This window comes from Peromyscus eremicus, chromosome 16_21 (genome assembly GCF_949786415.1).
Source record: "Peromyscus eremicus chromosome 16_21, PerEre_H2_v1, whole genome shotgun sequence".
Classification (NCBI taxonomy): Eukaryota; Metazoa; Chordata; class Mammalia; order Rodentia; family Cricetidae; genus Peromyscus; species Peromyscus eremicus.
In genome coordinates, this window is record NC_081432.1 from 30562443 (window position 1) to 30587656 (window position 25214).

The following is a 25214-nucleotide window of genomic DNA, read 5'->3' on the forward strand; positions in this document are numbered from 1 at the left end:
GGAATCTTTAGGCATGGTCCACCCCGAGCGGCAGTCGGCAAAGCCCGGGTTCGGTGGCGGTGGCCTGGCCTCTCTGGGCCGTCTCAAAGGCTGGGCCCTGGCCCCTGCTGCTGTGCCCTTTCCGCTGGCGGCTTGGATGCGCCTGGCCTTTAGCCTCGCTCAGCCCGGGCTCTTTCCGCGCTGCTGCTTTTATTTCCAAGGTTACTGCGAGGATGCTTTCTTTTGGCTTTCCTATTCAGTCTGTGAACTTCAGAAATTGTGAATCTCCCCCAGCCCCTCCCCAGACTCTGTTTCTCCTTCCTTCCCATTTCATAGTTGACTTATTTGTTCCCCCAAGACTTTAATATGGCCAAGAAAAACACTGTCCTGGAGTAGAGTCAGACCTGGACGAAACCTGGTGCGTCTTTCTTTTTCAGGTCGCTCCCAATAAAGTTTCCATGGATCTTTTAGGCAGCCCTTTTGGAAGAAGTGGAAGGAAGGGAGGGGGGTGTCTCTCTTGTCTCAGAGGAGGGGAAGAAGCAGGTGTTCTCCACCGACGCCATGAAGGACATCTCAGGGTGGACAGTACCTCAAGAGTGCAGTTTCGGTGCGTTGGGCATCTTCAACCTTCTTTCAAAACAGAAACAAAACACCACCAGAGTATAAACGAGATGTCCCGGGTGCCCCCTTTCCTTCTTCTTCCGGTTTTGCTTGTTATATATGCATATAAAACAGTCTTGGTATTTATTATACTTTAAAATTTTTTTTTTTGGTCCCTCCATCCTTGGACTTCAAAAAGAGTCTCCTCGGTCGGTGTCTCCCCAGTCGTTCTCCCCGCTCCTACGGGCCGTGGCACGCCTGTCTTTGGGCGGAGGGGAGGCGGCCGAGACGCACTGGCCCGGGCCAGGTGCTGGGTCTGTGCGGCGGCAGCGGCGGCGGCGGCGGCGGCGGCGGCGGCGGCAGCGGCAGCGGCAGCGGCGGTTCTTGGCGGCGGCTCGGAGACGGCGGCGGCGGCGGCGACCGTGGCGGTGCTGACAGCGGCTGCGGAGGTGGCGGCGGCGGCGGCCCTCTTCGCGCTGCGCGCCCCCCGGGCCTTCACTGCACGCTGGTCTGCAGCCCGTGGTGCGGCGGCGGTGTGTCAGCGCTCACGGTACCCACCTGCGAGTAGACATCGTCCGGCGTCTGCTGCTGGATGCCCGGGGGCGTCATGCGTTTCTCTTTTTGGCGCCGGTTGCAGAACCAGACCCGCACGACCTCCTTTTCCAGCTGCAGGCTGTCGGCCAGGTTGGTGATTTCCTGCGCCGAGGGTTTAGGGCACTTGAGGAAGTGGCTCTCGAGCGCGCCTTTGACGCTCACCTCGATGGAGGTCCGCTTCTTGCGCTTGCGGCCCTGGGCCGCGATCTTGTCGATGCTCGTGGGGCTGCCGGTGCTCGAGTCCGCCTCCTCCAGCCACTTGTTCAGCAGCGGCTTGAGCTTGCACATGTTCTTGAAACTGAGCTGCAGGGCCTCGAAGCGACAGATGGTGGTCTGCGAGAACACGTTGCCGTAGAGCGTGCCCAGAGCCAGCCCCACGTCGGCCTGGGTGAAGCCCAGCTTGATGCGCCGCTGCTTGAACTGCTTGGCGAACTGCTCCAGGTCGTCAGACGTCGGCGTGTCCTCGTCCGAGTGCGGGTCGTGGCTGTTGAGTCCCGGCCCCGCGCCGCCGCCGCCGTGATGCGGGGGTCCCTGCGCGTGGTGCGGGTGCGGCGGGTGCGGGTGAGCGTGGTGGTGGTGGTGGTGGTGATGCTCGGCCAGCTCGGGCGTGTCCCCGCGCACCAGCCCCGGGTGAACGAGGCTCTGGGCTCCACCGCCCGCGCCGCCGCCGCCGCCTCCGGGTCCCGGGGGCGCGCTGAGCATGCCGTTCACCGTGAAACCTCCAGGCTGGGAGTAGAGCAGACTCTGCGGCGGCGGCTGCTGGCCGCCCGCCATGGACGGGAGGTGAGCGGCGGCTGCGGCGGCGGCGGCGGCAGCGGCGGCGGCGGCGGCGGCCCCCCAGCCCCCAGGGTGGCCCTGGTGCGGGGGCGGCGGCGGGGGCCCGAGATGCGGAGGCCCGCGGTGGTGCAGCGCGGTGCCGGCGTGCAGGTCTTCGCGCCCAGCGCCACCCTTCACGTCGGGGCCCTGCGGCGGCGGCGGCGGCGGCTGCGGCGGCTGCTGTGGGCTGCCGGCCATGCCCACCGCGCTGCCCGACCACGGCGAGCTGGCTTCCACGGCGGCGGCGGCAGCAGCGGCGGCGGCGGCGGCAGCGTGGGGCAGGGCGGTGACCCACTGGTGCGCGTGGCTCAGCATATGGCCGCCGTTGCTGGCGGCCATGGCCCCCTGCATGAAGTCGCTCTGGACCATCTTGACCGAGGACGGGTCCCCCCGGTAGGCGCCCGAGGTCACAGCGGCGCTCCCGGGCTGCATGCCACCGCCGCCGCCCCCCGCCCCGCCGCCGCCGCCGCCGCCCCCTCCGCCGCCGCCCGCCCCGGCCGCGTCCGAGTGCACAATGGAGCCGGCCGTGAGCAGGCTGTTCCCCGGCAGGTAGGGGTTAGAAGCCGCCGTGGCCATGCCGCTCCGCTCCCGCCACCCCACCGCCGCCACCACCGCCGCCGCCGCAGCAGCAGCCGCGGCCGCCGCCGCCGCCGCCGCCGCCGCGCCCCCCCGCCTCCCGCCTCCTCCCCCCGCTCCTCCTCCCCCGCCCCGGGTCCCCGCCGGCCCCGCCGCCTTCGCCGCCGCCTCCTCCTCCTCCTCCGCCGCCTCCGCCCCCGCCGCCGCCGCCGCCGCCGCGGCCCGGGGCTGCAGCTGCAAGGCCGCTCGGCAGGGCGCGGGGGTCGCGGGCGGGCCTCGGTCAGCAGCAGCCGCCGCCGCAGCAGCCGCAGCAGGAGCAGCGCCCTGGGGAGGGGGGATCGCTTCTCGGGGTGAGCTCCGTGGCCAGCCCCTTCAGGGGGGGTCGTGGTCTCCCCCCTGGCCGGGAGCAATCGGCTCGCTCCAGCAAGGCTCGCCCAGTGGGGCGGAGATCCGTACTTCGGGCGCTCTCTCCGGGCGCGGGGGCTCCGGTTGTTCCTCTTGTCCTCGTCCTCCTCGGGCGGGTGCGGACTCTGCCCCGGCGCGGAGGCTCTGTCCACCTGCTAAGCAAAGGTTTCACGAGAGACAACAAAGGACGGAGCGGTTCCTTTCTTCCTCGGCCAAATTGTGGGTGGCCAGCAACCGGGCCGCTCCTTGCTGGTCCGCTGGCTTCTGTCCCCTCTTCAGCAACACATTTCACTGTTTCCCCTTAGCATAGTAAAAACTTTTCCGGTCCTTACAGGCGTGGTGGTACTGGCGGCTCGCGTCTGCGGAGTGGGGAGGCTGGCTCCTGTTCTCCCCCTCTGGTCCTCTCCTTTCAAGTTTTGTCCTGTCCTAGGAAAACTTCTTGCGATGATGCATGTCTCTGAAGTTGCTATTGCCGGAGCTCTTGGGTGTCTCTGAAACAAGAGTCCCTTTTCATTTTCCTCGCAACAGTCACGGTCTGGTGCGACATCTTTCCTTTTGGGCAGAAATTAGGAAACAAATATAACAAGGCAAAAAAAAAAAAAATTGAACAGAAAAAAAAAAAAAAGGTCGAATTGCTCTGTTACCTTGTTGCTGAAGGTTGGGGTTGGTGTTTTATTTTTTCCCCCGCAGTTGTCTGGAGAAGGAGGAAGAAGAAGAAGAGTGCATTGGTGGAGATGGAGATGTGTGTGTGCATACAGGGGATCCTTGATACACAACCAACTCCTGTGGGCACGTTGTACCGCTCCTAGAGTGCCCGACGGCGGGCGCGGGCGTGCCGGGGCAGAGTTGCTGCCGGAGCTAGCTCTGCGCCCGGGTTCTCTCTTTCTCCCTGTCTCACTTTCCCTCTCCCTCTCTCTCTCTCCCTCTCTCGAGCGCCCGCTCTCGCTAGGATCTGACAGTTCGCTCTCTGTCCCTCCCTCTCAGAGCAGGGACTGTCGAATGTTTACCCTCCGCCGCAAGCGCGCACCCACCACCACACTTTCCCAAATACAAGGAAGTCGAGCACCAGGGCCCCCGCTGATTGGCTACCCGCTGGGTGATTGGCAGGCCTGGAATGACTGGCTTAGGACGCGCGGCCCCCCTTCCGGCCGTTCCGATTGGTTGCTTTTTAATTTAGGCAGAGCGTCGTAGAAGCTGGAAATCTGTCGTTCCCCAGCCTCCCTCCCCCGCGCCACTTTCCCCTCCCCGCCCCTCCCCCTCCGCCCCCGCCCCCCCCCCCACTCCGCCCCTCCGCCACATCTTAACTCTTAGTGTCCGGCCCAAACGTCTGCGTTTCCTCCGCGGGTCCCTGCCTCTGCGATTGGTCTGGGAGGTTGGGGAGAAAGGGAAGAGAAAAGGAGGGGGCGGGGTGGGTGGGTGGAGAAGGGGGGTTAGAAGGAAAACGAAGAGGGGAAAAAAAAATCACGAAAAATAGCAGTCTACCCATTCTACCTAGACTGCGTTGTGTTGCACCCCCACCCCACGCCAGAGATTTGTAAAGCGCGCGCCACGGATGTACGGTTCAAGCTAATACCTATAGACAGATGTGTCCCCAATGGTTTCAAAGTTTCCTCTTCCCTTCGCGCGCGAGCCCCCATCTCCTTCTTGCCGGAGGTGGGAAAGGGAGGCTTGCTTCGCCCAGAGCTCCGGTGGCCAAGCTTCTTGGAAATCCGCCACTGCAACTTTGTGCAGCCGCCGCGCGCCGGCGGCGACCCTCTTTGTTTAAGTTCTCGGATGCCATCATCTGGGAAACCTGCAGCCCTGTACCAGCGCGGGGCCCGCGCGTGCGAGACGGACCGCTTGCTGCGGCTGCTCGCTCTCCCCCACCCCTCTCCCTCTCCTTCTCCCTCCTTTCCTCCCTCCCTCCCACCCTCCTCTGGGATTCTTGCAAGTAGCGTGCGTGCCCTTGTGAGTTTGGAGGGTGCCGGTCAACGAAGCCACTCGAGGTATTTGAAAGGCAATCAGCCCGACGGTCCCCCTAGATTCATCGTAAGTGTATTCGACCCCAGAATGCTGTGACTGCCGCAGCCTGCTCAGAGGGGTCGGGTCCGCTAGCCGCGCCCTCCCCCGCTCCACCGCTGACTCGGGTGTGTGTGTGTGTGTGTGTGTGTGTGTGTGTGTGTGTGTGTGTGTGTGTGTGTTTGTTTGTTGGTGGGGTTTTTACTCGCTTGCTATTCTTGGGCATGGAGACGCTTTATTTTCCTTTTTTTCTTCAGGTCTTCAGGTTTGCGTGGTGGCAGTGACCGATAAGTGCTTTCTCAGCCACAACCCAGCTGAAAGAGTTAAGGGGGCCGGGAGGAGGAGTGCGCCCGGTAGGCGGGAGAAGGGGGGGGAGGAGAGGATGAACGGGGGTGGGGGGGGGGGGACGCGGCCAAGCGGAAACGCCGCACAGAGGAACCTCAGCGAACCAAGAAAAAAGAGAAAGTGGTAACCAAAACAAGGACAAATTAAACCCTCCTTGGGGATTTCCAATGAACTAACCCAATTCGGACATTCAATAAATACACGACTCTTAATGAGGGTGCGTGCATTTGCACCCGCATCCCCAGCTGCAGGGTACCGGCCTGCAGCCTGCGGTCCCCAGCCCGAGCTGCAGCCGAGAACGTAACCCCGCGGCCAGTGTGCTCTGAATATAAAGAACTGGCCTGCCTTCTCCCCCATGCATAATTCCTCTACCGAGCTCACTCTAGGTGAACTCAGTGACAGTAGGAGCTCTCCAGCTCAGCAGCAGCCACGCAGCCTCGGCGTGATCTCGAGATTAACTGTAGACGCGAAGCATTTATGTAGGACCGGGTCCAGCTCCTGCTTGCCGGGGTGAAAAGATACCATCGTAGGAACAGATCTAAAAGGCAGCAGTAACCAAAGCCCCAAACAGAACGGATTCTCCCCTCCTTTCCAAAAGGTTCCTTTTTATATTTATGTATGCGTATATGTATATATAAAAGATGGAACACAGATTTCATTGAATAAATCTGAGATCTCCAGGTGCAGACGTTTGAATGGTCGGTGCCAGCACCCCGTGTTTTCCTTTCCTGCCGATTTTGCTTGGATCCGGCTCAAAAACCGAAAGAGTCTCGTGGTTTTGTTTACACTGAATGGGGAGGATAGGAACAGAGCCATGGGGCCGCCTTTCATTAATATACAGTGAGGATTTTGTCTAAATTACTGCTATGAGTCTCACAGTACACGCTTTCAAAAGCCGTCTCAGGTGGCCTGATGAAACGGGATAGCGCCTCTGCAAACAGATCCACTTTCTCTCTTTGCAAGGAGGGTGTGCGCGTTCGGGAAGCCCCCCAAACGCTGTGCTCCTCAATAACAGAAACGCACTTCTGTTCCCAGGTCTGTCCCCTTCCTCTCCCCCCCTTCCATATACTTAGTTCTCAAATCGCTCCCCAGCTTCCCCCCCACACACACTCCCGCCCCACCCCATCCGCCCCCTCCCTCTGCGGAGTGTGATTGTTTTGTCTGGAAAAAAAAATCCAAAGTATATAACAAGGGGAGAACAGTTAGTGCTGATTTTCATTTGCATACATTTTCATATATTTTGTTGAAAATAATAGACTAGTGAGGACCGGGCTTAGAGGAGTCAGTGTGAAGGGAAGGCTAAGGATGCGCCGGTTCTGGAGAGTAGAGAATACGCCTTCTCCTCTACCCCTCCAGGCACCTTATTTAAAAAAAAAACAAAAAAACAAAAAACCAACAACCTTGTATTTAAAAGTCTAACCTTGGGAGTTTGCTGGGTAAGTGGTTTTTTTTCCCCCCATTTTCTTTCTTTGCTTTCTCCTTTTCCTCTGCTTCCTTTCTGGTGTATTTATTTATGTTCTTGTAGGTTTGGAAGCTTTATTTTCATTGCTTGGGAGGAGAGGGGAAGGGAAAGTGTGTCGGAGGGAGTGAGCAAAAGGAATCTGACGTTGCTAAAATAATACATAAAAAGGTGGACTGGTTCCAAAGGCCCTCACAGCAAGAGCTTTACTCTTCTGGGTGAGAGAAAGTGAGAAAGTGCTATTGATTTTAATTGTTGATTATGGGAGGGGTAAACCCCAGAAAAGAGGTGCCTAGTACGCATGGAGTGTATAAATATTTCTTGTTTGGAATTTCCCCCCAGAGAATCAAAGATGAAGAGGGAGAAAGCCTGAGGTCTGTAGCTAGTGGTGGTGACTGAATTGTGAGTCTGCCTGGATTAGGACCGGGGAGCAGTAGAGTCCAGTGGAGGAGGGGGCCTGGTAACCGGAGGGTAGAGGGCTAGAGAGGAGGAAGTAATGAGGGAGAAGAGGCAGTAAGTCAATGGACCCCTGTTTAACGCTGCAACTGGGGAGCAGGCGGTGAGCTGCAGCTCCTGGCTCAGTAGTAAAAGCCCATCAGAAAGAGGGTGATCAATCAAAACTAACCAGGACATCCTGCTCTCCACTCCCCAAGGACTCTGGAGCTTCAGCATCCAAAGCACCAGATTTCCCATGTTTTCTATTTGTGACCGTCAGACCTAACCCTCCTTATCACTATCCTTGGTTTTTGGAAAATTCAAGGGTGTACTTACTTAAATAAATATGGCAGAAAGAAACAGCTATGCCCAGTCCAGGCCAGTGTGATTGTCTTACTTTAGTGAAATAGTCTTGGTTTGTTCTTTTGAAGGAAGCCACATTTGGGTGGGTGGGGGTGGGGTGGGGGTGGGGGTCAAACGTCTGGAATTATACTGCACTTTTGGATACAGAACACCTTGCAATTTAGAATTGGTAATTTATTTGGAAACAGTTGATGCTAAATCAATGCAGTGGTTTGTAATGAAGGAGGCAGAGGTGTCAGTTGGGGAGGGGCTGAGAATCGCTAGGTTTCCTCCCCTTGTTTACAGCCTGGCATCTGACTGGGGTTAACTCCGTGTGCTCCATTGGACCAGATGCCATATAGAGCTGCTCCCTGAAGATCATTTGTTTCCTTGATGGGGAACATTTCTGAGCAGAGCATATTGGTTGCCATAGAGAAAGAAATAAAAGGAAGAACACTAGTCACATTAAGCTATATGTTTGTGCACTGGGCTCTAGATAAAAGACCTTGATTCAGCCAGAGAGGAGAAGAAGCCAAACTAGAGATTTCTAGGACCACTAAAACTAGCTTTATTTTGTTTCGGACTTCTACAGTTGAAACATATAAGCTAATTTTATTGGTTGTTGTTAATTTTATATGACACGGTTTACTGAACAAAATAAACTTTGCCTGGCAATACACTATTGAGTAGTCAGCAGGGGGCGCACTGACTCGTTGTAGCAGGCACTCGGGAAAATGTAGCCAGTTCAAAAGCAAATCTGCCCTTCCGAACTTGCCAGAAGAACGAACCCCTTTACCTTTCTGTGTGTGTTCAAGGGGAGAAGGAGAATGGTTGTAAAACACAGGATTTTAAAATACTAGGACTACGATCCCTCCCCACACCAGCCATGTCTGTAAACGGCCCAGGAAGACAGAGCGTGGCAGAAACGATTCCCCCATTTCTTTCCAGGAAAGTGTGGCCAGGGCTCTGTATAAAATGGGCAGAAAACCAAAAATAAAAATAAAAATAAAAACAAAAACACAGAACAGTTAAAGAATGACTGTTATGGTTATAGTATAGGCTACTTAAGAAACTATCTTTCAGGCTGGTAATGATGATTATCTTTTTGGAATGGACTAGAAAACAAAATGATTCTGAGGTGTTAAATGCAAAATAATGATCATTTCAGCAGGACACAGTCTCATATTTGGGTATAACTCAGGGTCTTGGGGATATAGCAGGTGCCTGGGATCTTTCACTCGATTTGATAGTAGCTGTTTTCACTTGAACTGGTTTTAGAAGGATTTAACAGCCTTGAAAGGTTTTGTAGAGAAAAGAAAATACAAGCTAGACAGAGGTAGAGGTAACTGTGGTCTTGAACCTTTTTAGGGCAGTTAAAGAGGAGTTTTAGTGAAACACAAAAGTTTTTTGTGCTCCAAGGATCTTTCTTTCTTTCTTTCTTTCTTTCTTTCTTTCTTTCTTTCTTTTTCTTTTCTTTCTTTCTTTCTCATGCTGCCAGTGAAAACTGTGGCAAAGGATGAAAAAGTTCTGTAGCAAAGTAGGAAACTTCCTAAACCAGTGAAGGGCAAATCCTAGCTGGTTTTTGGGGATTTATTCAGTTTGTCTCAAACAATTCTCCCAAGGAGATTTAGAGAGTTACTAAGACAGACAAGGCCTGAGTGACTAGGGGTATGGAGCTGGCTTCCACAGCGCAGCTGAAGGCACCTGTGAATGAACGTGTCACAAAGCCTGACCTCTCTGATAGCTCTGCTACTCCTGGGGGGGGGGCGCAGGGGGCGGTTGTTGCCACTGGCTTCTTTTCAACTCAGCTCCAAGCCAACCAGGCTTCAGCCATAAGTTTTTCTTCGAAACTAATTTTAGTAGGTCAGGGCTAGATTGAAGTGTAACTTCGTCTAGGTTGGAAAGACTATAGGAATCATATCAGCAAGAGGGACACACTTAAATACACCCAAATCATATGGTTTTCACCCTGGACCTTTCCACATTTGGAGTCAGGAAATGCACTGTCAGGTTTGTGCTAATAAAGCCAAGTGGAGAATTGAGGAAATTGTAATTTGAGCACAAGCACTGTTTTCTTCCTGAGCTCTGCATTGCGGACAAAAGACATCTAGGGAGATTCGCAGAATGGGACAAGTCCCAAAGCTTAGCTTGCTTTGCATGCCCAGGGTTGCTCAAGGCAGTTAGGATGTATTGTCAGGAAAAGGAACTTTTAAAATTCATTCGTACTGTAAAATACTAGTGAAGCCCTTACGATTCTTTTAGGGGCACATCCTTGGCGCTGTGATTGCCTAAGCAGCTGCTTTTCTTTCTTTCTTGAAAAATGTACTCGAAAGAACAGGGACATGGAGGGAACCCTCATGGTTTCTAGAGATTCAGATAACTTGCAGTGAAAGAAAAGAAGAATTCTGGGAAAAGCAACAAGTTAATTTGAGATGAGCCACTGCTTTACAGGGACCGTGTTAGAGGTCTGTAATGACTTGGGGATGGGGATAATCAAGGTGGGTATGAATTAAGATCTAAAGTTGTGGGCAAAATCTACAGACTTAATTATTGGTGATGGTGGATTTTTTTTTTTTTTGTGTGTGTGTGTGTGCGCCAAATGAGAGAATGTAGAACATTACCTGGGTCAAAAGTGCACAACATGAAATGGATATTCCTCATTTGCTTCCATTTGACAATGATAAGGAGGTCCAGTAAGGCAGCAACATGAAAACAGTTTCTCTTAGCATTATAATATTCAGCTTACCCACAGTCTGTGTTGTGTGATCTACACAAATGGGGAGGGCTCTCCAGCAGTGGCTTTTGGTTAGAAAAGAGACTTTATCTGGTAGACAGTGGATGAGAAGTTTCTTGGTATTGCTAAGGTTTTGGAGTGTGCACCCCCCGCCCCAATCTCTTTGATAAACAACTGGTTCATCTGACCTGGAGAAAGGGAGCAAACACTTAGGTTTCTTCAGACTGGTTTGAAGGAGTAATTATGAATTCAAAGAAACTATGATGCTTTACTCTAACATAAGTAGCAGCACCCCCCATCCCCCAAACTACAGGGCATTTCTGATTGTGGGAAATTGAGAAGGCACAGTAACCTAGTTGGTAATCCTGTATGTGCTTTTGAAGCAACCCATTTCCAACTGTTTGCTCACTCTAGCTGTGTGCATGCACCTGTCAAGTCTGGTAATGCTCTCTTCCAATTGCTGGGGAAGCTGCAACTAATGGATTATTCTTGCCTGCCCTTCACCACCCTTCCTGGGCTCCCCGACATCACGGACTTTTTCAGATTTCAACTCCTAGGATTAGGTAACACAGAGCCCAGCTGATTGACTAGAGGAGACGGTGAAAACATGGTTCATTAGTAGCAAATGTGGATGTGTCCTAGCTAGAAAAAATATTCCAAGGTAAATTGTGTGTGTGTGTGTGTGTGTGTGTGTGTGTGTGTGTGTGTGTGTGTGATGTCTTATACAAAAACAAAGCCCAGAAATATGAACTCAGCTATACTAGAGGAAGGTCAGGAGTTTGTGTTCTTGCATTGACCCTAAAAGATTTGAGCTGCTCTATGCTTGAGGTCCTCCACCAGGTATTGCATCTAATGCATCTAGTTTTACAGCATCTTCTCTGGCACTGAACCAGTAGTGCTGGGGTAAAAGGAGACATGGTGTGGCGTCCTAGAGAATTCCTGTACTTTGCTTACTCTCTCTCTCTCTCTCTCTCTCTCTCTCTCTCTCTCTCTCTCTCTCTCATGACATTTGACCTTAGCTACTGTCTGAGGAGCTGGGTGTAGATCGCGGCATTTCAGGCTGAAGGCTAGGTTGCTCTTTTCACATCTCTGCCAAACAATGCTTCTGTGGCTTCTTCGGTCCTGGGATGCTGTTAGCTTTCATTTCACACCTCTGCTCCTTCTCTGGGGTCCTACCCAACTCAGTGCCTGTCTGGGACAGCCCTATCTTACCGGTATTTTTTTTTTTCCAAAAAAGCGTGGTTGTTGCTGTTCACTTAAAAAAAAATACAGTAGCAAATGTATTCACTGAGACCTGATGCTTCTAATATCCCACAGTGTGCAAGAATATAGTTTCAGCTAATAAACTACTTGATAAAAGTTTAGGTGATAGAATGGAGTGACCTTGCTCACAATGGCTTCCTGCAGCTCAGGCTTAATTCCAAGTTAAAAGTTGTGTGTCCAGTATTGTTTTTAATACTCACTCCTCTGCCTAAAATTTCTGCAGGAATCCTAGCTAATAAAGCCCGAGGGGAGAATTCCCAGCTCAGAGTTGCATTTGATGAACATTAAACTTTAACTTAATATCAAACCAGGGCACAAAAATCACACGGCATGTGCTGTCAGATGGTGAGGACTGTGTTCCCCTTATTTTTACCCACCCCAAGCCCGATCAAGTAAAACTTTGCTTGGAATAAACACCATAAAATACCCTAAATTAAAAAATTGTACGATTTTATTGGTAGAGTCTTGGCAGCAATTCCCATTCAGGGTTAGAAAGCAAGATTAGAACTTTTTTTTCCCAGAAAGGTTTGCCCCAGAGACTGGAGCTCCCATTCTCCCCCCCACCCTCCATTTATGTGATTTGTGGGAGCCGACAGGGACACTTGCCGAATTCAGCAGGAATCTGTTCGGCCTCAGGGCTAAGTCTGTCTTTCTTAGATCGCATTCTAACGGCATTTTATTTTATTTAGAGTGCAGTTTGCATAATAAAATCAAAAGGCTCCCATTACTTCCCTCTTTTTGCCAGCAAATACCCAGAAAGGTCTTTCAGAATGTTATTTGAACACAGAGAAGTCTGCAGAAGTCCAGTTATCATTGCTTTTACCACGGAAAAGAAAAGGGGGAAAAAACCTAACCTTCAAAGCAAGAAGGGGCCGGAGGTAAAAGGAGTGAGGTGGAGAAAAACGCTGGGCGAGATGGAAGAGACTGGGGCGGGCACAAGAGAAGTGGGAGGCTGGTGAGGTGGCAGGACCTGAGAGATAAACGCTGAGTCACCCAACAGGTCTTTGGGCACACAGGAGAGAAACACAGAAGTCCAGAAAAATCTGGGTGCAAATCGCACCACCCATCTTCGGGGCCTCCTTCCCGCCTGGCCGTCCGAGCGCTGCCTTGGAGCTTGGCACCGCCTGCCTGCCTTTGTCACCCGCTCTGAGCGCGGCCACGAGCTCCCGCGGCGGGCTTTGTTCACGCGGAGCTGGGCAGGACCCCTCGCACCGCCGCCTCCCCGCCCGCCCCTGAGCTGGGGACAGTGGGGGTGGGGAACGTGCAGCAGAAAGGGGGGCACCGGAGAAGCTCCGGTGGGCAGGGCGTTTGAGCCCGGGATTTCGTTTCTTTGCTCCTTTCGTAATTGAGCTGTTCTCCCCTTGCGGAGGGGGTCTTGGTTGGGCAGGAGGCGAAAGAGCTGCAAAGGGGGCGCCCGTTCTCAGCCCATAGCTGGGCAAAGAACTCTCCGCGCTTCTGTCCACCGATTTGTACGGTATGCTTGCATGCATGCATGCAAGCATGCAATGATGGATGGATGCATGGTTGGATGGATGAGGAAAACCACTGAATTGGGTCCCACATTCTGGGCTTCTGGTCCGGGGTTTGGCAGCTGCAGGGCGTCTCAGGTTGGTGTGGCTGGTTAACCCCTAAGACGTGCTCTCCAGGTGCTTTGGGGCCGCGGGTGGGCGCTGTGGATATACCTTGGGGTCAAGGAGCTTCCCAACCATAGTACGCCGATCTCTGTTGTGGAGGCCTGTGGCGAGGGACAAAGAAGTAGACACTGGGAGCGAGCAGAGGATAGGCGCGCACTGGCATCCACGCACCGATTCGCACACGACAGGCTCGGGCCCTTCTCCATGATCCCCCCCTCCCCACCTCCCTGGCGCTTCTGTACCTAGGACTCTGTGTCTGGAAAGTTCGCCACCACGGATCCCCCCGCCCCCTCGACACTGCATTTAGCTAGCAGTGTCACCCTCTTCCCAGCCATCCCCAAAGGTGTGGGCAGATTGCAAGAGTTGCGCCTCTGTTATTGTTTGTCAAACAGGCCCTTTCTCAGGGGAGAAGGTCGAGGGGCGTGAGGCGGATCCTGGGCCAGGATTACATTAATCAAAGCATTATTTCCCCAGAGAAGCCGAGCACAAATGAGAATAAATCCTAATAAAATTGGATCGCAGAAAAACGGAACGCTTTGCGTATCTGTGCTGCCTGATCAAATTCTCAAATTTATAAGATGGGGGGGTGTCTCTAAAAAAATGTTTCTGCACATCCCTGGCCATGGCTTGACTGCTAGGTGTGGGAAAGGCACCCGGACAGGGCGAAGGGGGTTGGGGGTGCGTATTCACTACTTCAAGCTCAGTTGAACTTCTGCGGTGAGGAGCGGACAGGGCCACTTGGGTTTAGAGTATCACAAAATATGGTCAGTTTTACTGAGAAGTCTCTTTTCGGGCCGCCAGGTCTGCTAGCTCGGACTTGCAGCAGCCCAGGGTTCGATTAAAGCCTCAATCAATGTCCTTGTAAGGTCCTGAACGTGTTCCTTTGAGAATGTGGCCCCCACTTTTCCATGTGATCGAGGTGGCAGGGTGGGCAATACCCACTGTTTTGGGGGCACAATATTTACAGGGCTCCCTCTCCTCAGCCTAAAGCCCAGCTTGTTTACGAGGCGGCAGGTCACTTTCCACAGCTAGTGAAAGAGTGTGTGTGCTATTCGGTGACAGGCAGCGAAGCCATGCATGGGTACAGCTCTCCTGCCGAGATTTCTAGTACTTTCGGGCCATACTGGCTACGAAGCAAGGTTCATACTTCATCCTCCTGTGTCCCCCAAGTGGTAGAAAACTTTTCGGCGCCTTGTGTGGTTCTTCGAGGAGTGGAAAGAAACAGCGCCCCCCCCCCCCATCCCCGCACCTCAGAAAACAAAAAACAAAAAGAAACAACCCACAATGATGATATGGCCCGGCAGAACTACTTGGCCATCAGGCTATCTCCCTTTGCATCCTGCACCCTGGCGTCTTCCAGCAGGAAGACGGAAAGAAAAAAAAAAAGGTTTGCTGACTGTTAGGTCTCGCGGCCCAAGACGGTGAATAGAGTGACCGAACCATGCCGACCCTTCCGGAAGGACCTAACCTTGTTGCTCTGGGGGATGGCGGCCTGGCCCCGCGGGGCGCCACGGTGAGGGCGCCCTCTGCAGGCGTGCTCGGAGAGGGCCCGCGCTCGTACCCCGCCGCGTAGGGTCCCTCAGCTGCCCTCGTGCCAGCCGGGTCCCCATGCGCGCGCACGCATGGCCCCAACCTGGCAATGTGACCAGGCACTCAGTGCCCTCTCCAAGGCGAGTTCCCCGTGGCCGCGGGAAAGAGCTACCAAGGTCTGCACCACTCCCTTTCCAGACCCACGCTGTCCCCTCCCGCCGCTACACGCCCTCCACTGAGGAGCCCCTGCTGCCACCTGCCGCCGTGCGTCTTCGGTCGCGGCCCACGCACTCCAGATCCCCCAGTGCCTCTCTGTCCCTTTGCTGGGCTCCGCCGGGCGGGGCAGGGCCGCCGCCCCTCCGAGGGGGACGTCGCCCCACGGTCTGGCGAGAGGCGCTGCTGGGAGCAGTGTGCGTGCGCGCGTGTGTGCGTGTGCTAAGGCGTGTGCGTGTGAGTGAGGCGCGCGCGCCGGGCAGCTCGGGGCAGGGCAGGGCAGGGCAGGGCAGAGCGTGGAAAGGCAGGACAGGAGGCGCAGCAGGATGCTCTGTGCTAGCTAGTAGGTTTCCGCCAGTGTGGGTACCTAGAGAGAGTCTAGAGTCCTCCGTCTGCCCTAGGCTAGTCCTCTATCTACTGTGCGTCCTCTCTTTCGATTAGGTCATCGCTGCAGATCCCCAGAGATCTCCCTTGTGATTCCTCGTGGTTCCGGGGCTGTTATGGGACAGTCGGCCCCACGTGAGCCAAGGTAAAGCTGACAGGGACAATACTAGCTGGAGATGTAACAGACAGTATCAAACAGCTTGCTCTTGCTTTACACTGGGGTTCATGCATCCAGAAGCCACGTTTCAGGAAATCTTTGGGGTAGCTGTTTTCTCTCTTAGTCCTAAAGATTTTGGGATAGAAGTGGTTTTTATTTGTTTGTTTGTTTGTTTTTTGCTTTTCTTTTTGGAGGAATAGGGAGGAGAAAGGACCTGGTGGTCTTCAACCCATAACTGTGGTGTTTGTGCACTTTTTCGACTTCCTGGCTTCTTTCCAGTAATGGGAAATTTTAGGAGGAAGTAAGGACACCTACCTCTTTTCCGTTCTGAAATAATGACTCCCCATTCTTCTAGTCTGTGATTTCTATAATTTCATACAAAGCAGGGGCTGTCAATTATCTCTCCATGAGAAAAGAGTGGACCAGTTGAGGGAAGTTGGGACAAAATAAATTCTTCTCTCTTAAATCATTAACCAGGAACTCCTTCCCTCTCCTTCCTGTGTCCCATCCAGTTTGTTCACTTCTCAAGGGGAGACAGGACAGGGACATTTGTAAACTCATTAAAGAGTTTCCTCTCTTCTGGGCTGTGAATATAAATGTATTTTTGTAACGTGAGATTTCTGAAGATCATAGACAGAACTTCATGGTGCTTGCTTGCACCTGGCCCCTGTTGCACGATATTTGCACCCAAAGCTTTCTAATAACTAAGAAATACATTTGGCATCTTTTCAATAGGAATAAGATTCCCTTTCTTCTGTTTTGAACTGCTGCTGCTAGCCATAGAAGTTTGGTCTATTGCACATGGGCATGCTCTATGCAAATGTATTCAGTTGGGATGTGTATAGATCTTGTGATGTACATAAACATGTAGGCTTGTGCATATGTATGTTTACATCACATGTAAATATGGTATACATCATTTTTTTGGATCTACTTAATATTAGATGATTTTACTAGGGGGTAGTTCTTGGAGACCTTCTGTCCAGCAGAAAACCTCTGAGTAACTGTGACACACTAGCCTACCCTAAGAGGCCATCACAGACAGCATCTTGATACAGTGTCAGTCAATCCTTTTCATGAGACAATTTAGAGACGACCACATTTTAACAAAGCATGTTGATGGTGGGGTGTTAGTGTTTCAGTGGATGAGCTTTTGTTTGTGAAATCAAAGTTAAGTTTTTCTTTGAATTATTTATCAGGATCTTTGCCCACAGGCTTTCCTGGGAGAAGGTAGATGCAAAGGGGATGGTTCCACTTTTAATTATTTAAAGCAGATGTTAACATAATATTTTAAAACTGGCCTTTTGGAAAACAGGAAATAATCATGTCTGTCAACACCCACCTTTGGGACTGTGAAAAACAAAACCCAAAATACAAGTTAATGGCTTTCATTAAAAAAAAAAAAGTACTCAGTTAACAGTTAACTAAAATATTGCCTGGCACTCCTTCGAAACTCCTCCTCCTCTTAAGTATAGTACAGTTTGGTAATATACTCCACATATTTACACACGATGTAAATATACAGATGCACAAGGGTAGATGTTTATGTACAGAACATAACAAAATATATACATACCCCAACTGAATATATTTGCATAGAACATGCCCATGTGCACTACACCGAAGTTCTATGGCTAACAATGCATGAGACAGCAGCGACTCAAAACAAGAGGAACCGAGTGTCTCTGATACTGAAACAAGTCAAAATTTCTTCTCAAACGTGAATGGGGCTTTTGGTAGCTGATACCCCAGAAAAGAATAGATTCCTGGTACTATTTTAAGCACAGCCCATTTAAAAGCACTTCGTACTTAAATAACGTGTTTTGCGTAAAATAAAAATGGCAGCACATTTTTAAAAAGGGCACATTTAAAATATAAACATCCCATCTAGAAACAGATACATTTTTTCCTTTTGTCTTTTTTCATATATTAAATGCTATTGTCTTAGATCAAAAATTAAAACCTGATATGATGAAAAAAAAGAGCAAGAGTCTTACTTTATTCTCTCCACTGTAAGGAAACCATTTTTAAGGGAGTTATTATTCTAGGCCTCTCTCTGTATTAAAAGGGAACTCGTAGGAGAACCTGTTCAAGAAGTAAGTTTGAAGAATATATTTGCCCTTGAAATGATTTGCGAGGATACGGGGTGACATATCACATACTTGCTTCTTTTAAGTGGTATTTTGAATCTTCAGATTTTTTTGGAAGCTTTTTTTTTGTTGTTGTTGTTAAAGATTACCGTCAAAATGAATATATTGACATGCGTTGGCAGGACTCCAAATGCTCATTTGTGTTAAACAAATGTAAAGAAATGTCGGACCTGAATTTTCTCTTTCAAAGTCCTGGTTGAAGGAATCAGAATGATCAAGTTTTGAAGTGATCAGGGACTTTTTCATGAATGACTTATTTACACTGATATTATAAAATCATCTCAAGTTTTCATGTTTATATAAAAGTACATTTGCCTTGCAAAATATATATGTTCATGACGACATTGATTCCCTAGTGCAATCTATTGCTATTTATTTGGAAGAGCACTTAAAAGGCGTATGCCTCATCAGTGATCTCTAAATATTGTGACAAATATGTGAAATAAAAATTATTTTAGCCCAATAATTTTTTAACTTTTATTCTTAATATCCTTAGAAGTTCAAAATTAAAATGGTGGCAATAACACATTAAAAATAAAAAGAAACATTTTTCTCTAGTGAGAAGTTTAAGATAAGTTGCACAAAATGTTCTTTTTTATTTTTTTAATTTGGGAAAGTTTTCTATCTGCTGCTGTGGTGTGATCTGAGGACATGGGGCTATGCACTAACTTAAGACTGTGAAATGTTCATTCAAAAATTCATCTGAAGAGTCATTCACCACAAACATGGGAAAATAACCTTTTCTGTCAATTTAATTAATGAAGTGGGTAAAGAACTAGTTAGCAAGCTCAAATTACACATGTAGAGAGATTTGTAAGAATAAAGGCTTTGGCATTCAGGGCCTAAAAGCAGACAACTATAATATAGCAAATAAAAAACCCCCAGAATGTAGGCATCCAAGATTCCATTTCATTAAAAAATTTGGCAGTTAAAGAAAAGAAGGAAAAATGCTTATTAAATCAGGGTAACTATAAAATGTTGACAGATCTCAAGTTTCATATCCAACTAGGCTCATAGAAAACTGCGGGGTGTTGGTGGAATAGAAGATATTCTGTCAAACCATTTTTCATAAAGAATTATTTTTCTCAATGCCCTCAAATTTCAACTCAAATTCACAGACTAATCTCTCTCTCCCCTCCCCCTTCCCTCCCTCCCTCCCTCCCTCCCTCCCTATTTTCTTCTTCCAGAGCTCTCTCCTCTGTCTTCCACACCAAGTCTGTAAGCAGTTGGGCGAGGTGTGTAGTAGGGTTCAGCGAAACCTAGGGAGGGATGAGGTCTTCAGCCTCCATCCTCCACATCAGTGGTACATGCCAGTTATCCTAAGATGGATCTGGAACCTCTCAGAGAGTTTCTTTTCTTCCTCATCCAAGTAACAGCATCTTTTAAAGAGGCAATGCCACCTTCAGGCAATGTCTGAGAAAGGGCAAAATAAACTGGAGAATTGAGTTCATTATTTGTATAATTCAGGTATGTCTGCCTTCCCTTTCGCTGAGCTTGCTATTAAGAAAAAAAAAATAGTGAAAACTGTACAATCTAAATTTGCTGTCATAGTGAATTTGGAAGATTTGGGCTAAGTCTATCAGCTATCGAGTGGTGATGCCCCCTTCTAGCAATGTCCACAGAGATGGGCATACATCCCTGCACAGAGCTGAGATTATCGTGTCTGCCAAGACATCTACCCCAGACTTAAATAAGGAGGATTGAGGGGCCCAATTTACCAGATTTTACTGTGGACACTGGTTGAATTGTTCGGTGACTGTTCACCTTTCTACTTTGACTCACGAGAGTACACATGCACACATCGTAGCACGCTTTGGTCGTGAAGGACCCAACTGGGAACCCTAAAATTGTTTATGTTAAGCTGTGAATTATTATTATTATTTTTTTTACCAATTTACTTGTAATGCATTCGGGTCTTCGTCTTGTGGGATGATCTGACTTGGAAACATTTGTTGAACTAGCCGTCCAGGCTTTTCCGGTGGCGGTGGGGGGCGGGCAGTTTTCTTAGTGTAATTTGGTGATTTGAAGGTGCAGCCCCCTTACTTTATGTAGGGGACAAAGTTGAGAGTGGAGAAAAGACAAGGTTAATTATTGTGGGTGGCCATGGGGCTGGGGACAGTTTAAGGTGGCTAGTAGAATAGCATGGCATTGAACCGACATGGGTTTAGCTAAAGAACATTAGTAGACATTAATTACAGGTGGTTTTAAAAAAAATCTTATCTAACTGCAAATATTATTGGAAGAAAGGGCACCTGGACTTTTTTGTTGATAAACTTTGCTTTCCTTCTGAAAATCTCCTGGAGAATCGTGTCCCTTCACCCTGCAGTCCTCCAATTAAACAAGCTGAACACTGTTCTGCCACACACGGCGGGAACACTGCAAGGTAAATAAGAAATGTGTGCTAGAGGAGAAGAAAGCCTGGCACATTTTATTTTTGTTACAATCTCTGGAGAGAGGAGGCTGAGTGGACTATGAACTGGTAATGCTGTTTATTTATAAAGTTGTTTTCATTATACTAACGGACAGTGCACTAACCTGGAAAAAAAACAGTGATACTCTTTTGAAATTTTTAATGATTCCCATTTTGAGATATACATAAACATAGAGAAACACTTACTAGATTCCATGTATGCCTGCCCAGAAATTAAATGTGTAGAAAGAGATCAGTAAATAAGTGTACGGTGAATCCTGTAACAAGTAGGTGTTCAGACGTCAAGGCAGTCCGTTTACTAGCTCTATTAACCACCCTACGGTTTTTTTCTTCCATTGAGTTTTTTAAAAAAATGTATTCACTATAAAGTTGTTATGGAATCAATAACTATTCCTCATTCCAGGTCCTTTTTAAGGCAAAACAGAATGACACACATACTGTCAGGAACGTCTCTCAGTCTAAGTATTTACAAGATTTTCTAAAAAACAAACAAACAAACAAAAAAAAAACCTATAGGGATATTTACTTTGCTTTCTTTTTCTTCTCGTTTAAGAGGTAGGGTGGTTCTCCCCATTGGCCATTGGTCTCTGTGGAGGCTGTGGAGAGGTAGCCATGTAATTTCTTTATCTTTCACCTGCAAATTACACACATTATTTTTTGCAGCTCAAAATAAGCATTCCCAATGAGTTGCATTCAGTACATGTCTTTCACAGCATTAGTACAGAACCGAGGTACAAAAGAATATTAATCTAATACATTCCAAAATTCAAATACTTGTGATTAATAAGCATTATTATCTATAAATAAGGCCCTAATGATACTTTGGCAGTGTTGTAAACACAAGAATCAGAGGCAATTATTGTCATTATTGTTCGGCAAGCACTTCCCATGAATACCAAATGGGTGTTGCTGTCCAGCTACTTGGCAAGTAAGGTCCCTGTAAAGAAGCAGATGTTGGCCAATCAGGACTGGCCACTATCAGCTGCCTTTAGCCTCAGCCTTAAAGAAAGAAAGAAAAAAAAAAAAAAAAAACCCCAACTCAGACATTAAAAACGGTTGTGTTGTGATTTTTCAAAACCTCCCTTTATTATAAACAGAAAAGACGTATTGAAATTATACTGCCGCCTACTCCTGGCGTTGGGGAGCTGGAGACAGCAGCCGCCGTTGTGTTATGTGGTAGCAAAAGTCTCATTTGTGAAACTCTCAGGCCTTAGGTGATGAGGGTTCTTCGAGTAAAATTAATTGTGAACAGGAACTAAGTTGCCCCAACTAAGAAATCCCTCAGAGAAGCATGGCCGGGACCAGAGCTGCATCTCTTCTTCTTGCCCAGGCCACATAAAGGTCCCCTTCCCACCTCACCCCCATCTACTAAACACTTCCTGCCCACCAGGATTCTCTAACTTTTAAGTGGGTTGGGAGTAACTGCAGTTTAACTTAAGCCACATAGAAACCTTTCACAGGGCCTGGGCTGTATATCTGCTCTGCACTCCAGGTCTTAGACATCAACCCAGGACCAAGTGTGTACATGATCTGATTTTTGCTTGCAGTTCAATGGCATTGGGTAACAGCCAAAATGATTTTGTGGACATTAAAAGAATGTATGTATTTCCCCATAAAGGATCAGTGCATTAACCAATTGGTAAGGTTTGTTTTCTATTTCTAAATGCTCATCTGAGCTTTATTCTTTAAAGGGGTTACAGTTCTGAGTAGCAGGCCTTGGGAGAGCATTGGATTGGTCTTTCAGGGTGTTGCCTTCAGGGTAACTCAGAGAAGGCAAGGACTGACAGTGGTGGGACTGGGAAGGCGGTGTTGTGAAGAACAACCACTCTACTGACTATCGTTGTTGGCTATCAATTTAGCACAAGTGTGTTCTCAGGGAGAGTCCTTGGTAGAAGGAATATCAACCTGCTGGATGTGAGATTGCTCCATTTTGACTCCTTTTTTCAATAGACATCTCGTTAGCATCACTTTAAATTAAGATTTTCCCTTTGTGCCCTCTGGGAATCAAAAACAAGCTAAGGCCATTGTTTTCACAATGAACAGAGAGGGAAGCCTAGGATCTGTCAACATAGGGGATATTCATTTGACTCTGTCTAGAATTATCTTTGTTACCCTCAGTCTGAACTTTGCCAAGGCGGGCAGGTGACTTTGTTAAGGGGGTCAGGTCACTGTGCCCGTGAACACACGCTAAAGCCGTGTGACAGAAGGCAATTGTGTGGGTCTTCACCTGGGTCCTGTTCCCTTCCCTGTCCCTTCTCTTGTGTGTCGAATTCTTCTGCATGGGATGGAGAGCACAGTATCTACCAGAATTCAGTATAATGTGCTCAAATTCTTTCAGGAGTGATGAGAAAAGGAGAACTCTTCTGAGAAAACTCTTCATTTCTGAGCAGGGTGACTCCAAGAATTTCCACCATCATAAAGCCAACATTGACAGCGGCACTAATAATAATATTATTAGAGTTTACTAAAAAATTACAATGAACCAGGTATTGAAGCTTGAACCTTATCTGTAGTCTCCTACTCAAATTCTCTTCAAGGTGGACTTTGTATTGAAAAATGCACCAGCTGAGTGACACACAGATATGCCACCTGTCAAGGTCACGTCATGGGGACACTAGGTTTTGAAGTTGCATCTTGTCTGCTAAAGGCAATGTCTTTCAATAGCAACGGTTTACTATTTTCCAAATTTGTTTGTATGTGAGGGGGCATGCATGCCTCTGCTTTCTGTCCATCTTGGCATGTTGGAGTTCTCCAGACATTGTCCTCATCAGGACACCTCGGTGTTTACAAAGTGGTTCTGTGATATTTGGTGGGTTCAGCCCCCTCACCCCGTTTTGTAGCAAAACAAAGGTGGCAAACGTTCCTAAGGTCACATGACCCTTGGTAACTACATTCTCCCTGTATCCCTGCCCTTTGTGATAACAAGAACAGAAGAAGGCTCCCATCTTAACTTGGCACAACCCTGCTGTGGATGCTGCACTTACACAGAAGCATGGCAAGTTAAACTAAGCATCTTGGCAAGTACATGGGTGTATCTACACTCTCTCTTGTGCTCCCCGTCTGGACAGAAAAGTATTGGCTTCTGTGTCTCCCAGCAACCTGGGAAAGAAAATCACTTACCGATGGAGAGCAACACCCCTAACCATGACACTGACTATTGGCACAGGAGCTTTGACCTTCTTGTGAGGGACACCAGGCCAGTGATGGTGGACATGCCTCTAATACCAGTTTGACTAGTGAGTGCCTACTACACATAGATAGGACCACTGCCCAAGCATACTAGGAGCCATGATATTGCTTGGGAAACAGTGTTTCAGAACCACCTAGAATCGCCCATGGAGGGTGGATTCTGGGTTGGCCTTGCCTTCATTCCGTCTCTGGAGGGAATGAAGGCTGCGAGCTGCTGGTTCAGGCACTGACCTGGTGTGCAAAAACCGGTTCCTGGTTAGAGAAAGAAAATATGTGCTTTCATCTGGAGCCAGAAAGGACATATGTTCAGCTGTGGAACTCTGTGAAGCAGGGGTACTCCACTCATGGAGACAGGGACAGGAGTCTGTGAAAACTTCAATTATGACTTCATTTTACATGAGATTTTCACTGTTGCCACCGGGTCCAGGGGGGCAAGATGTTATTTGTAAAGGTCAAAATGAAAAGTTGCTTGGCTTTCAGAGAACGACTCTTACCTAGTTAGTTCGTTTTTTAATATTCTACCTCATTCCAAGGAACAATTTGAGGCAGTATATGGTGATGAGATGAGGTAGGTTGAGAGTCAGTAGTGACTAAGGTGTGGCCGTGAGCACCTCATTCTCCTTAGAGAGGTTTGAGCCACATGGACATCCTGGAGAAAAGGATCTTCTCTTTCCTTAATAGAAAGAAAAAAAAAGTTTTACAATGAGGTATCATTTTTGGAAACTGTCATTTATAAACAGAAAAAAAACCAAACAAACAATAAGAAAAAAAACAGAAACAAAAACAAAAACCAAACCAAACCAATACTTCTTCTCCCAAGAAAATACCCAAAAGTTTTCCAGGTGGTTGCTGTGGGACTTGAAAACATTTCTTAAGCATCTTAATATATATATATATATATATATATATATATATATATATATATATATATATTTACATATAATAAAAAATGTTCAGAGGAGAATTTACTGGGTGCCTTTCGTAGTCTCAGTGAAAAAGCTCATCATGAGTCAGATAAATTTTATATCAGAGAAAGGCATTACAATATTCTTTGAAAATCGTTAATGCTGACCATTGACATTTTACTCCCCGTGCTTACTTCCCATAAACTACTTCGACAGTTTGAAAAACATAGATGTCAGTCCGTCCAGGAAATCAATACATGATACATGCTTTACTTCTGGATTTATTTGTGTTATTGTGCAGGCCAGAGACAGGTGCTGTGGAGATCGCAGGGACGCTCCTTATATCCAGGGCCTCCTGTGAGTTCCTGCACCCTCTCCCACGGTGGCTCAGTGCGGAGGTTACTTCAGTGTAACACTTTTGGGTGTGGGATTGAGCTGATCTTTAAGTCTCTGTCGAGCAAGATTCTAGAAGTGTTTGGAATTTCCTGTCATCTAGAGAATCCATTAATGTAGGCATGACTTCTTGTATGTGGTTAGGTTTTTAACTGATAGGGAACTTGTGTGTAAAGAATACAGACCATTCTGCTGTGCAGCATAAATCAATAAGTGGAAATGTAGCCATTGACAACATTTGTATTTCCCCCTATTACAAAGCGGTGCCATCTCTTTGAATACAATACACTTTTATGCCCCATTAAAGCGTGCTTGACACAGCTTTCCACTACTTGCAAATGCTGAGAACTTGAAAAACATAACATTTACAAAAGATACATCTGGTGCATATTTATATGACTTGGAATAAGGAGTCATTTAAATACTGCTGAGCCATCTCCATATTAGGAGAAAAGATATTCCAGGTCCATATGTGAAATCGCTAGTGAAATATGTATAGGTTTCAATTTCTCCTGCACATTTTCTTTCCTTGACACATGTTAAAAATATGGAAATATTGATTAGGGATTAAATCATCTTTTTGAGTTGTTGGAATCGCTTTCCCTTTGAATTTTATAGATCACACCATTAGGATGAGTGTATATTCCAGAGTTGGTAAGTTTTGAAAAAGAAAAACTGCTTT

At 48.4% G+C, this 25214-nt stretch overlaps 1 protein-coding gene and 2 long non-coding RNA genes across 4 annotated transcripts in view; 1 reads left to right on the top strand and 2 right to left on the bottom strand.

The window, feature by feature from the left end:
- Nucleotides 1–1015: 1015 nt before the first annotated feature.
- On the bottom strand, nucleotides 1016–2565 carry Pou3f3 (POU class 3 homeobox 3). Its single transcript, XM_059282310.1, has one exon. The coding sequence runs from the start codon at nucleotides 2563–2565 to the stop codon at nucleotides 1075–1077; it is 1491 nt and encodes a 496-aa protein (XP_059138293.1). The 3' UTR covers nucleotides 1016–1074.
- Nucleotides 2566–4890: 2325 nt separating this feature from the next.
- The window catches only part of LOC131893812 (uncharacterized), a 49619-nt gene continuing 29295 nt past the window's right edge, over nucleotides 4891–25214 (top strand). The window contains exon 1 of one of the 2 annotated variants that reach the window (XR_009374748.1): nucleotides 4891–4998. This is a non-coding gene — a long non-coding RNA (uncharacterized LOC131893812). Of the gene's footprint in view, nucleotides 4999–15232; nucleotides 15453–25214 lie in introns of those variants that run through there. The other variant, XR_009374749.1, reaches the window with a different exon arrangement.
- On the bottom strand, nucleotides 19776–23901 carry LOC131893813 (uncharacterized). Its single transcript, XR_009374750.1, has 3 exons — nucleotides 23729–23901; nucleotides 20572–20679; nucleotides 19776–19990 (listed from the first exon to the last, which is right to left on the bottom strand). It is a non-coding gene; the product is annotated as an uncharacterized LOC131893813 (long non-coding RNA).

Coding starts and splice junctions, on each gene's coding strand:
- Pou3f3 (XM_059282310.1), bottom strand. CDS start 2,565: ATGGCCACGGCGGCTTCTAACCCCTACCTGCCGGGGAACAGCCTGCTC.